Source organism: Mangifera indica, unplaced genomic scaffold, assembly GCF_011075055.1.
Source record: "Mangifera indica cultivar Alphonso unplaced genomic scaffold, CATAS_Mindica_2.1 Un_0127, whole genome shotgun sequence".
Taxonomy (NCBI): domain Eukaryota; kingdom Viridiplantae; phylum Streptophyta; class Magnoliopsida; order Sapindales; family Anacardiaceae; genus Mangifera; species Mangifera indica.
The window spans coordinates 42,957-56,628 of record NW_025401219.1 but is presented as its reverse complement, the minus strand read 5'-3'; the positions used below and the strand labels follow the sequence as shown (position 1 = coordinate 56,628).

Here is a 13,672-nt window from a genome sequence, read left to right as displayed (position 1 = left end):
TTTCCTTTTCAACCAGTAAAAATATAATAATGTCTATATCATATTTACTCTCTTTAACTTCTCTATTTACAAAAGATCATTGATTTTCATTCTAGGTGTTTGTAAATGCTGTCATTTGTTGTATTTATTGATGCCAATAATCCCAATAGATTTTTAACTGGATAACACTTTTACATATTCATCTCAACCCTTTGTTGTAATTTTGTCATGGTAGTGTTTTTCCAAGAAACCAACAGTTGTTTCTAAGATAGAAAATCTTAAATATCTTGACAGTATGAGGCAAGACAAACAAAAATGAGCTCGAAATTAGATGAGAGAAAATTGGTTAAAATGGTTTTCTGGGTAAAGAGGATTTCATTGCAGTTGTACTGACTGGCCTGATCAAGTTGAATTTGCAGAAGGGTTATGATTTCCTGCAGTGTATTCAAAATATAGGATTCATTGTAGATAGAGCTGTATAAGGGAGCAATTCCACTGTAAATATGATACATTGGGTCTAGCTGAGGCCGTCTAAAGTTGAATGCTGTTAATGATACAGTATACATATCAGATAAAGAGATTATTGGGCATGGCCGAACAATAATGTCTTTCTTGTTAAGCCCTTTTATCTCTTTAGCTAAGCTTGTCATAAATCCTATTTAGCACTATATAAAGAATAGCAGAGAACTCATCTAAAAGAGCAAAGATGCCTCATGGGTGGCATTAATTATGGTACTTAGGGACAGAAAGCGAGAGGGGTGGTTGTTGGATTCCCTCCATCGCTTACTCATGAAGGTGACGCAAAGCAGTGACGTTGAGAGTGACAAGAAGTCAAAAGAAGTCATTACATAGTGGATACAAGGAAGAAAAAAAGCAGTGTAGAAGAATCTTGTTCCGTATTATGTACATGAGTTCACACCCCACTTGGATGCACTTAACTGCGGCAACATACCAGGAAACTTCGAATCAGTTTTACCTTAAACATATCAAGAAAAAGTATTAGTGTGAATACATATATATGTAATCCTAGTTTTTTCTTCCCTGTAAATTAGATTCAAAAGCTTACTTATATACACAGTTCATCGTTCAATCTTCAGTCATCTCATTTTGTTCTAGGAGTGCAGCTTGCATTATACTTTTTTAGAGTAGCCATGAGAAGTAAAGATAGAAACTATTCTCTGCTTGATAATTCAATGGAGATGGTGGTGAATATCATCAAACTGTCATCTTATTCCATTGCCAACATCATTCTTGGAGCTACCAGACCTTCCACAACTGCCAAAGGTCTCGGACCTACACAAGGCTTTATTACAGGTGATGATGAACCGCTGCTTCCTCAGTTTCTGGGGAGCCAAAAGTCAGATAAGTCATGGACGATGCATGAAGAGAAAAGTGTGGACAGAGAGGCTTCTGAATTCATAAGTTGGGTGCATCAGAAGAACAAAATTTCTTCTGAGACATCAAATCTTTCGGAAGACATACTGCCACCACCACCTCGTGCAGTAATGTAACCAACTATATCTTTGTTATGCATTTAAAATATGATTCTAGTTATGCTGTTTAGTATAAACCACTAAATAAAACAAAATAATTTGCAGTGATTTTTCTTTATTGTTCTGTTTGTTTTGGTAAGTGTACATATTATAATTCCTTGTTGCCTGGAGCTTATGGGGCAGGACATGATAAATGCTCTGTTTCTTTACCATCTAATTAATATTATATTTTTTGTGTCTCCTCCTATTTACAGATAAATTTTCCTTGTGATTCAATTCCTGATTAATCTACTCTTCATATAATTTATCATAGAGATATTATACAAACATCACATCTTGATTGGAGATAAGGTTACAGCCACTTGAAGATTCCAAATCCAAAACTAATATCTCTGATAGAACTGTTCTGTTCAGGCAATGCTTTCCTGTCAGTTTAGTTCAATCTCAAGAATCAGGGGAATCCATGATCTGCCATGTAGGTACTGGGTGATCTAATAGTTTATATTATCTCTAATTCAAACAATCAAATGATGACACATTAGTTTGTTTATATCTGTTTCTATCCAACCGTCTGTATATGAAATATTACTAAACTGATAAAGATTGTATATGAATATGAAGCTGAAAATTTGATAGAAAATGAACAATATAATAATAACACATGTCAAATATATATTTATTTGTGTATTCAAAATAGATACGTATAGCTTTATTACATAATGAGAGTTTTAAAAGAAAAAAATGGAGTAAAGCAGAATCTTTATTATTCTTATCCCAAATTTCTTTATGTGACGACCACCTGGTTAACAAAAGTGCCAAGACTAAATTACTTTCTTTATATTCCATTTTTCAAAAGGAGCATCTTCTAAAGTCTATTACCAGGCATTTTCCTTCCGTGTGAACTAAGTCCATCATCTTGAAGGAGAAATTCTAATTGAAATTTTCTTGTAGACTTGAATTGCAGCCCTACGATGATCTCTATGGAGTCCAGCTGGAATTCTGCAATCACTCCATTTCAAGGAAAAGTCGATAGCCAAGATTAGTTCTTTAATAATATTTTGAAACGGATACGATAGAGACTAAAATTTCATATTTAATAAATATAATATAAGTTAGTAATATATAAGTATATGAATTAGATTTTAACACAAGTCAATTAATTTTATATAATATGAGTTTCAATTTTTACACTTATATATTTAATATATATTTCCAACAGGATATATAAAGTCTTCTAAAATGAATGAACCCAGTAAATAAAATTTTGCACTGGCTTTGCTTTGATGAAGCAGGTTCCTAGAACTTACATGGAAAATCATTTTAGTTGTATCCATTTATTTCTTGGAAGCCAAAAATTCATAGTTTAATGGAGTCAAGCAATCGCTAACTTCTGCTCGTTTTGAAAATTTTGATTATGTTATGGCTGTTGTAAATTGGCATTTTTATTGAAAAGGGTTTCCAATATTTTCTCCATCCTCTTCAGAGGAAATTGTTAAACATCTACAGCTCTAGTTGCCATTCATTTTACATGAAGCTTGAACATGTTGACAGAGAAATTTCTGAGAGGGGATTCTTTTATTTTTGATTGCGTATTCACAATCTTCCTGCCGGTTTCCCAAGTTGTTTCTGAGAAAAAAAGCAACTTGAAGATACAGAAATTGAATTTCAAAGACAATCTTCATTTCTCTATCTACGCATCCATCACACCATTCCCATTGGTTACCACCCAAGAAAAAAGAATCCAAATAGGCACACTTGAAGTTGCCCACAGTTTCCACTTTCTTATCTGTCCCCTGTTTCTTCATACTTCTAATTCAACTTGCTATCCTCCACCAAACTTTCCATGGAGTCGGTTGAAGTAAGTTTCCAATCCAATGTAATCAAAATCAAGTGCTTCTTCATTGCTTTTTTAACTAATATTTAGAAAATTATTTACTTCTATAGTGTTGAAAATGACAACCACTTCTACATTTTATATTTTTATACCATTGATATAACAATTCTTTAACAAATATGTCTATTATTATAAAAATAGTGTTGTGTGTTGTGACCTGAAGTCTCACATCGCTCCCGTGCAGTCTACTGTGCTTGTATATAAACAGGGGCCAGAAGCCCTTAACTCAATTGACGCGTTTTCATAAGAGAAACAAAACCGTGCGGGTCTGAAGCCCAAAGCGGACAATATCGATTGGGTTGTTTATAACACGTTATCAGCACGATTCGCAATGGGGGGGTGTGTTATGACCTGAAGTCCCACATCGCTCCCGTGCAGTCTACTGAGCTTGTATATAAACAGGGGCCAGAAGCCCTTTACCCAAGAGACCCGTAATAAAACCTTGAGGCCTCTGAAGTGGCCAAAGCGGACAATATCTTTGGCCCATGCAGGTCCCGTAGACCTTGCCCTCCAGAGACGCGTTTTAGGAACAAAACCGTACGGGCTTGAAGCCCAAAGCGAACAATATCTGTTGGGTTGTTTATAACACGTTATCAGCACGATTCGCAATGGGGGGGTGTGTTGTGACCTGAAGTCCCACATCGCTCTCGCTCAGTCTACTGAACTTCAGTCTACTGAACTTGTATATAAACAAGAGCCAGAAGCCCTTAACTCAATTGACGCGTTTTCATAAGAGAAACAAAACCGTGCGGACCTGAAGCCCAAAGCGGACAATATCGATTGGGCTGTTTATAACATTGTGGGTGTATTAAAATAATATAACTTTGTTAGATATTATACTATTTTGAATGGACTGAGATAAACCGTGTTTTCTTTCTTTAAATTGATTATATTGGATTGAATGTGACATTTTAATTTATTGATTCTTCATCCTTTCTTCTTTATTCATATATAATATTATATGAATATAACTGAATTGCAATTCAGCAGAGTAGGTCCCCTTCAAACGACCACCATGCAAAGTGGAAGGCCATCAACATAGACATGAAGTAAACACTGATGATTAAACCACAAATCTCAAACTTTTCAATCTCTCTTTGTTAACCTTTCCCATCTGATGGAATGGGACTGGCTTAGCCCACATTCAATTTATCAGCTCCTCAGTATTTTAAATTAGCCCTATTTTTGAACAGAAATCAAATAATATCGTCATAAAAAATAATAATAACTGCTGCTTTTTTTTTTTTATTAAGAAATTTCATTTATTTATCATCTACCAGAGAGAAATGTCTTATCAACTGTGCTCAAATCAAAGCTGATTTTCATGTAAATTGCATTTCCACATGAAAAAAATTAGTATATTGCTACCCAATAGAAGCTCTTCCTATGGAGGAAGGCCTTTCACTGTAGAAGTTGCCCACCTGCAGGAGATAACAAACAAGCCCTATCAAACTGACATGACAGCACCATCTGCCTGTCTAATTAAAGGCCAATGGAGCCATACATCCAAACCCACCACACAAATGACAAGTCACTTTGCACCTTATATAAAGGCCAAAGATAAGGCAGCCTCTGCATGCCCCATACCACCAGTCACTAAAAAGACCATATCTATCCAAATCCGTGAATGAGGACCATATTCAATTGCACATTCATTCCCAAATTCAATCACAGAAAAAAAGACGAAGAAAAATATGCTTCCCCTGCCACTAACATCCAACTCGATATTTTTTCCCTCCTAAAGCTATCAACACCACTAGATCTACCACGATCATTAATGCAAAGAAAATATAAGTTTTAAGAATTGAAGATAATTCCATCATAAAACCAACACCACAATAACAGGAAATCATAGTCATTTATCATACTCTGTACAAAAACAAAGGATCAATAACACTCACCTAATTATCTTATCATCATCATCATCACCCTTGATTACCCACCTTCCTTCTAACTCAAATTTCCCTTCTCAAGCAACCCTGATCATGTTATTGTTATCCCCATTTCTTAAGGTGGGCATCGCCTGAAAAGCTGAATGCCTTGATGATGATTCCCTTTGACCCGATGGCAAGGACAGCCTCAGGGACAATGGAGATGGGTCCATCGTTAGATTCAAATTCAAGTTAAGATCGGACATTGTTACAGCCTGAGGAGCTGGAACTACAGGAATTGGACGGACCAGGTTCGTCCCCATTATGTTTGATTGATTGAGTCGTCCTACTGTCAGATTTTCCACCGGATTCTCAATCGTTACTGGTAAAACTACATGCACAGGAGGAGGCATCATGGCAAAGTTGTTTGTTTCAAGGTGTTGCAGAGTCTCCGATGGACTGTTGCCTTGCTGATCAACTTGTTCATCGTCAATTGAAATATCAGCCACCTGAAGATTCAATCAAGAATATAACTTTTTGGTTATTTTAAGATCTATAATTTGTACTTATTTGACTAAAATCCAATAAAATATACTTTTTTCTTATAGTTTGAATTGATTTATCTGAGTCAACTTATTCAGATTCAACTTCATTTTATCATAGATTTTCATTGTTTGAATCTGTAGTGATTACCGATTCTGTAGTGATATCAAAGAGGCTAGATCGGCGGCGTCGACGGTTGAGATTGCTCCGGCGAAGAAAGTACTTCTGAGCATGACTAGCCACCTGTGTTGGTGTTCTTGTTTTAACGAAGTTTCTAGAGATTCCTCTCCAATCTCCTCTCCCTACTTTCTGTAACCCCAACAAGAACAGCTTATGCTCTTCCTCCGTCCACGGCACTCCTAATAATTTTCAATTAAATTAAAAAAAAAATCAAAAACAAAATTGTAAATAAACAAACAGAGATCTGAATCCAACCTCGTTTCCGCTCACGACTCGCTCTAGAGTTCGGAACGGCGTCGTCGGCAGAGGCATAACCAGCAGCCGCCACGTCATCCTTATTGTTACTGTTGTTTTCGTGAGGCTGTACGTACTGAGACAAGTTATTCATACTCACACTCTTCCTCATGGAGTCCACCACCACTCTCACACCGAAAAGCATAATCTCGCCGCCGTCTTTGAGGGCGGAGCCACTGGTATCCGACATCGTACGACGACTGAAAATAAAAAAACAAATAACACAGCACAAGTGGAAGAAAAAAAGTAAAAAGCAGTACTATAGAGCGTGATGTGAAGAGCTGTAACTTGTATTTATAGATGAGATGGGCTAATCAGAAAGCACATGCAATTGCATTTCTGAGAGAGAAAAATAATTTCTTGAATTAGGTCAACCCAGCTTGTCGTATCAACTTGACTTAAAAAATTAATTAATAAATTTAATTATTAATTAAGCAACTAAACCAATCTTTACGAAAAGCGATTAACTCAACGTGCGGTTCATTATCATTTACAGAAACTTATTTATCTCATGAAAGCATCGGCAGCGCACACAGTTGGCTTCATGAGAAGATATTTTAAATCTGTAATGGGTCCTTCTTGTTCAATCACCTTTCATGGTGATGGTGGGGTGCATCTGGAAGATAAGCCAAGATAAGGTTTTTGTGGGTGCCACCATCTTCTCTCTTTCCTTAACCCATTTTTATGAAAAAGATGCTTCGACATTTTTTAATCCTCTTTCTCCCATTCTTTGCAAATTGCAGTCTCTGTCAAAGTGTTAAAGCTACCTAATTAATATTATTAAAAATAAAAGATGGGTTTCAGTGCAGAATGTGAATTGAGATTAGAGATGGATTAATACTAATTAAATTTGTCTTCAGAAGAAAAGGGATTAACAGATGCAAGGTTTTCTCTGTTCAAAGCTTTTCACCTTGCTTTTGCATTGAGGCATGTGATCTTAATTCTCTTTTTCATATCCAATCAATCCAGAATATCTTCAATACCTAGCACATTTCCTTTGTGTTAGAGTAATTCAGGTGTTGATACAGCTGGGAAAGGAGGCCATGAAAGGTCCCAATGAGCTTACTTTCTCTTTTGACAAGTAATAAAAGTCCTTGTACATATTTCATGGGTAATAAATTGATGAATTAATATTTAACATTTTCAAAGGCTTCTAGTGATCAATCTGTTGATAGAAAAACCTTTTTGGAATTTGATTAGTAATCCACATGGGCAATTAACCAAATCCCATCACATTACCAAAAGAAATTTCCCAATATATGAATAGGGAACCAACGCAAGTGTGCGATGTCTAGGTACTGGGGAAGGATTGGTGCTTGTCTTGGATAAGAAAACAAGAAACTAAAGTGGGTAAGCACATCATGGCTTGCCTGCCTTTCCACATAATTGTTCAATAATCTTTGCTAAATATGTTAAAATCTCATCTCTGTTATGAAAGAGGCATGGCTTCTAGTTTTGAGTAAAATGGCTACTTCATTAGTGGCCCATGGCTCATATAATTGTAGGTTTTCTCCCATTTTGGTTGACAAAAAATATTTGGTTTTGATTTTGTTTGAGAGCAGAGGCCCACACGAAACGAATTTCATTATTCTTTCATGTGGTTGAAATTCTAAAGCTCTGTGTCTCGACATGCTTCATACATATCACTGTCAAGAGGATTTCATTGAGACTACGTGAAGATCCTATTCAGCTAGAATTTGAGACCTTTGACTAAGAAATATAATGTAAATTTACTTGTAAATGAGGAGAACCTACCGCTGCAAAATCAAATTACCTCTTTTCATAATCAAAACTCTCCCTGCCGTGAATCAAGGAATCAGAATTGCTTTAACCAGTAAGCAATACTGCCCTGAGTTTCAACACTGCAATTTTTTTACCTGCCTCTAGCTTTGCCTGAGCTGATATCAAACTTGTCACGACCATAGTTTTTTTGTTTTTTTGTTTTTTTTCACTCCATGCAAACATCAACCAGTATAACAGCATAATTATCCTCAACTCTTCTCTTTCTTTCAAGCTAAGTGGGAGACACAGATCTTCTGAGCATTGAAATTGATGAATGGATTTTGTATATCTATTTATGCCGTGCTTGTCATAAGCTCTGTTCTTGTATTTCTTGTTTCAGAAGCAGAAGTATCATGATAATTATTTTTTACATCTGTTGCATATGTTTTTGTTCTGGGTGGAGAAAAGGGTGAGTTACTTAAAGTGATTATGTTATTCTTCTTAGACCCATCTGAAGATGATTCTATGCCTGTAAGAATTCGCTTGAGTTGAGACCGCGGGCAGATAATTCTCCCTTTATTCCATCCTGGGAAATTAAATAAAGGTGATACATCCTGCAGGAATGTGCAAGCAGCCTTTGCTATGGGATAATCTGGCATGACTGAGTTTCTCTCCATGTATCCCCGTCTGATCAACAGAAGGTGTAACATCATTAGTGAAAACTTAAAAATTAGACAATTATGTCAGGTCTAATGAATTGTCAGCATATGCAAGAGATACAATGATCAATATCCCTTCGAGGACATACTTGGCTTGGAACTATAGGCTCTAGTATTCTATACATGAAGTTAACATTCATATCTCAACTCAGTCATCTTCTAACCTAACAGTTTTCAACTACATGGGTCTACACCAGGTTCACTAATCACACAATCAGTTCAGAATTAAGCCTGTAGATTTTCCTCTAAGCACAATCCAAATTCGTCAGCTTTCTGCCAAACAAGGGTGAATAATATAGGTTCACATATAGAACTACAAATTTTAGTGGCCAGCCTATTGCCCAATTGCCAAATTTGACTTTTAGGTGGATAAGGTTCAATATTTGGCCTACTGAGCTGGATTGGGTTGTATCATACTAAGGTCCACGGATTCTTGCCCAGCACATGTTATGTAACATATCAGAAACAACCTTGGGTCCAACCTTGATTTATTTCACACATATAATTAGATTAATAAAACTGTACGTACTCACTTTGAATACACAAATAGGTACACACTTATATGTGTCACAATGTGATTAGATAATCTTGAATTAATGATAAAATAACAACTAATCACATAATAACATATATAAGTGTGTATCTATTTGTGTACTCAAAATAGGTATGTATAGTATTACTCTAATTAGATATGCTACATGAAGAAGCAAAGGTATTAAAGACTATTCATCCAAGAGTGAAGAACAACAATGAATATATAGCAGCAGTTAGGACAAATGATGTGATAAGAAGTTAACAAGGACAAAAGAGGCTGAGAAGGCCATGGCTTAACAAAGTCAAAAATTCAGAGACAACATGGCCCTAACATAACTACAACAAAGAAAAGGTCACAGGGACTTTCAACTGTTGCCGGACAGAGTTGGGCTGGGCAAACATGACTCAGACAAGCCAATCTAGCATTCTCTCCTTCAAAGAGGATAAAACATAAATCATGATAGCTTCAAGGAAAAAAGTACTTACACTACAACAACAGTTGCAAGTTGAGGCAGATCCTCACCATTTACGAACATCTCATACATATTTTTGAGCCAAACTGATATTGCTGTATATGCACAGCCTTCCCACATTCTGTAAAACAATCAACTTAAAAATTAAAAAGAAATTACTATAATAATCCAAAAGAAAATTACCTGAGAAAGTAATTTTGCATTATACCTGTGAACATCCACAGACCAAACAAGTCTGTTGTGACGAAAAAGTTCAGGGAAAAGCCCCCTCTTTGTAGCTTCAAGGAGCACTTTTGCAGCCCGTTCTCTCTGACTGAGCCACCAAAGTGCTTCTGAAAGTGAATTGTAGAACCTCATTCCCAAACCGGACCCTTCAGAGTTAAGTTTGTCAAAGACATACTCTACCATCTGCCAGTTTGACTCATTATCATATTCTCCTTTTATCATCTGCCCGGTTACTTGGTGGATATTTGACACTCTATTTGTGCACATCTCATCAAGTAATTCATAGGCATCATCCCACCTAAATTGAGTTAAAGGGATCAGATATATAGCCAAAAAGGAAAAAGGCTGAAACAGCTTCTGTGACATATATAAATTACTTGAACAAATTTAATGTCACAAGTTAACAAAAACTAAAACGCATAACTTCTGCTTCCCTGGCAATTACAAATTAATTACAGTTGGGCTAGTTCAAAGATGTTATATGCAAATCAATAATTATTTAGCAGATATTTGTTTGCCAAATAACACTCATATCTCCCTTAATCATTTTTTTTTTCCAAATTTTGAGCATCACATCCATATACAATATACATGGTTCTGTGCTTTCCATAACTCAAATTCAGTGCACTTCAAGGCAAATTAACAAGATGGAAAGACTTCTGCTGACAATGACAGCCAGAACATGAACAAAAATGCTTATCTAAAACAGCAAGAAGTTGAACAAATTAAAGACCTGCTGAAAATGTATAAGCATGGAGAAAAACATATTAAGCAGTTGACAGAAAGTTGAAATTCCACATCCTGGGGCCTAAAATCTCCAAGCAAATGTTTGGTATTTTCTATGCAGTAACACTACAATATTTGCTGAGCATATAATGTTTTAAAGGAAAACATATCACAAGATGTATTACTCTTGAAAGTTAATTTTTATGAAAGTACAACAGGGTAGCAAGTGCAATGTCTTCTCATGCAACCTCTTGCCAAAAAAGACTTCCAAATCCTATTTCATTAATAACAAGCTCAAAAGGATTAAGTTGACAACTTTTAAATTTTATATTAGAAAGCAAATACCTGTGCTTCCAAGTGTACATTTCAGTCACCAGCCATAATCCTTTTTTTTTATAAGTTTGAAGAAAGTACATAAATTAAATTTCTGACCAGCCATAAAGAAAAGAATTTATCATGCTGAATGCATGTTCATGGTTACCGTTCACATAGACTTGCCGTTGGGCATTAGCAACTTAATTAACTTCTGGATGAACAATGCGTTAATTTGTATTCTGAGATGAATTAGGATAGCCTGTATCTAAAATTCAATCGCTACATAACAGGATTCCTCATATTCAAGTTCTTCACACATTCATGATCTTGAAAGAGAATAAATGCAATTAATTGAGACATCTACCCTTCATGAATGAATAAACCAAGTGAACACTGACCTCTTACTCTTTGCATAAACAGCCAACATTATACAGTAGCACATAACATTTGGCAATATCCTGGAAGCTTTAATTTCCTGGAATTGTTCCCTACTCTCATCAACAAGGCCTGCAAAGCAATAAACACTTAAAACTGCCTCAAGGGTCCTCTCATCAGAATCACATCTCACCTTTTCCATCTCAACATATGCTTTCATAGCTTCCTCAAATTGGCCTCCTTTCCTAAAAGCTTCAATAACAGCATTGAAGGAACCCCGATTCCTTGAAACACCAGCCTCACCCATTCTTGACAAAATTGCCTCACACTCTTTGTACTGCCCACCTCTTGCAAAGGTATGCAGCAGTGAATTGAAAGTTTCAACAGTTGGCTTGCTCTGCATTTCATTCATTGTGTTAAAAGCAACAAGCGCTTCCTCGTACAATGCAGCCTGCCCATATGCTTCAATAACACCAGTGTATGCCTTGGAACTTGGTACTATCCCTCTCTCATTCATGTAAAGTAAAATCTTCTTAACATCCTCTTGTAGCCCTCCCTTCCCACAAGCAAAACTCAGACCCTCGTAAGTCTCCATATTTGGTTCAACATTCTCCTCCACCATATCTTGAAACAAAGTTACAACCTCCTTAAAATACCCACCTTCTCCAAAAACTTGTATCAAAATATTATAAGTAGTTGCATTTGGCTCGGTATTACTCGCTTTCATCTCAAGGAAAAGCTCCCTCACATCATCATACCTACCATTCCTTCCATACAAATTCAACAAAATACTATAAGTTGCAGAATTTGCAGAACAACCTGCAGCCTGCATCTGCCTAAAAACTCCCATGGCCTCCTTTATTGACCCAATTTTTGCATGCGCCTCCAATAACACATTATATGAGGTTATATCTGGTAAATTACCTCCTAGCTCCATCTCCCCAAGAAGCTCTGAAACTTTTTCTAATTTCCCTAATTTCCCAAACGTCTCAACGAGATAACTATATGTCGTTAAATCAGGTAACACCCCACCTTCATTCATTGTCCTGAAAACCATCTCCGCCTCATCACCTAAACCTCTAGCACCACAAGCACTTAACAGTGTATTATAAGTCACAATATCAGGCTGTATTCCTTCATGTCTCATTTCCGCAAATAATCCTAACAAGCCCTCCCAATCTAATCCCCCTCTCGCACATGCATTAATCACAGTATTATAAGTCAAAATATAAGGCACAATTTTTTCTGTTTTCATTCTCTCCAAGAGTTCAAGAGATATTTCATACTGACCGTGACGTCCGTACGCATTAATCAACGCTGTGTATGAGAAAACACTTCTTGGCACGCTTTGACTAGGCATTTCCTCGAAAATCTCAGCCGATTTCTCAAGCAAATTCTCGCGCCCTAACAAACTTATCATTATCGTGTAAATTTGTTCGTTCGGTTTGCACCAAATCTGTCTCTGCATATATTTAAACAAACGAAGAGAGCGTTGCCAGTCTCCACGTTGAGCGAATTCCTTGAAGACCAAAGCGAAGTCGTTTAGGGAAAGCTTGTTTTTTAATACGTCGAGGCATCGTGCGATACTGCCACGAGGCGGAAGGGAGCTAAGCTTGTTGATTAGGGTTTCGACGTCGTAGCTATACTTCCCTTTCTCAACGACGACAGAGGGATTGCCAAGGACCAGCGCTTTCGGCTTGGCTCGGACTTTCACGGCGACTGAAGAGAAACTCCGGTATCCAAGGAGGAATATTCGGTGCCCGTATAAGAGTTCTTTGTCTCCGGAGAGGAATCTCCGTTGAAGGGGGAAATCAGATAGGTAAGGCTTCAAATCTGGTTTCAGAAGCGAAGAATTGGGTATCGAGAGGATCATCGCGGTGAAATAAGTTGCATGAGCTTCGAGAAAATAAGGGAAATGAATTTTTGGGGTGGATTGCTGAGATTTTCAAGGGAACGGAAAGTTGCAGGGAGGAAGAGAGTTGAACTTGAATTGAAGCAGCTTTTGAAGAAAGACACGTGGAGTTTCTGTGGATAACAGGAAAGGAAATTGTAACAGGGTTTAAGGACCCTGATCCGATCCGAGACCCGATGTTGCCCTTTTTTTGGCGGTAAATGATTTTTAAACGACGGCTGCGTATAATGTTTGTTTATGGCGATGCTTGTAACTTTCTCAAACCTTTTCAAGTTAAAACCAATTCAAATTTAAAGATTATAATCTTTTTTGTTTAATCTTAATATGACTCAAGTTGGAATTTATAAATTGAGTTTATATTTAAATTTTATTTGAATTTAAATCGATTTAGATCAAATTATTTTTTAATCAAATTTA

At 36.6% G+C, this 13,672-nt stretch overlaps 2 protein-coding genes and 1 long non-coding RNA gene across 4 annotated transcripts; 1 reads left to right on the top strand and 2 right to left on the bottom strand.

Moving 5' to 3' along the window:
- Positions 1 to 2,747: 2,747 nt before the first annotated feature.
- Positions 2,748 to 4,974, top strand: LOC123208006. The gene is made up of 2 exons (XR_006500613.1): positions 2,748 to 3,330; positions 4,357 to 4,974. It is a non-coding gene; the product is annotated as an uncharacterized LOC123208006 (long non-coding RNA).
- Positions 4,975 to 5,205: 231 nt separating this feature from the next.
- LOC123208005 (transcription factor MYB1R1-like) lies at positions 5,206 to 6,641 on the bottom strand. The gene is made up of 3 exons (XM_044625477.1): positions 6,216 to 6,641; positions 5,931 to 6,139; positions 5,206 to 5,746 (listed from the first exon to the last, which is right to left on the bottom strand). The coding sequence occupies exons 1-3, from the start codon at positions 6,442 to 6,444 to the stop codon at positions 5,336 to 5,338; spliced, it is 849 nt and encodes a 282-aa protein (XP_044481412.1). The 5' UTR covers positions 6,445 to 6,641; the 3' UTR covers positions 5,206 to 5,335.
- Positions 6,642 to 8,012: 1,371 nt separating this feature from the next.
- Positions 8,013 to 13,381, bottom strand: LOC123208001 (pentatricopeptide repeat-containing protein At1g74850, chloroplastic-like). 2 transcript variants are annotated; one of them, XM_044625466.1, is made up of 4 exons: positions 11,367 to 13,379; positions 9,911 to 10,225; positions 9,716 to 9,823; positions 8,013 to 8,663 (listed from the first exon to the last, which is right to left on the bottom strand). In XM_044625466.1, the coding sequence occupies exons 1-4, from the start codon at positions 13,214 to 13,216 to the stop codon at positions 8,330 to 8,332; spliced, it is 2,607 nt and encodes an 868-aa protein (XP_044481401.1). In that variant the 5' UTR covers positions 13,217 to 13,379; the 3' UTR covers positions 8,013 to 8,329. The 2 variants fall into 2 exon arrangements, with proteins under 2 accessions (XP_044481401.1, XP_044481402.1); XM_044625467.1 differs by having other exon boundaries at positions 8,454 to 8,663; positions 9,753 to 9,823; positions 11,367 to 13,381.
- Positions 13,382 to 13,672: the final 291 nt, after the last annotated feature.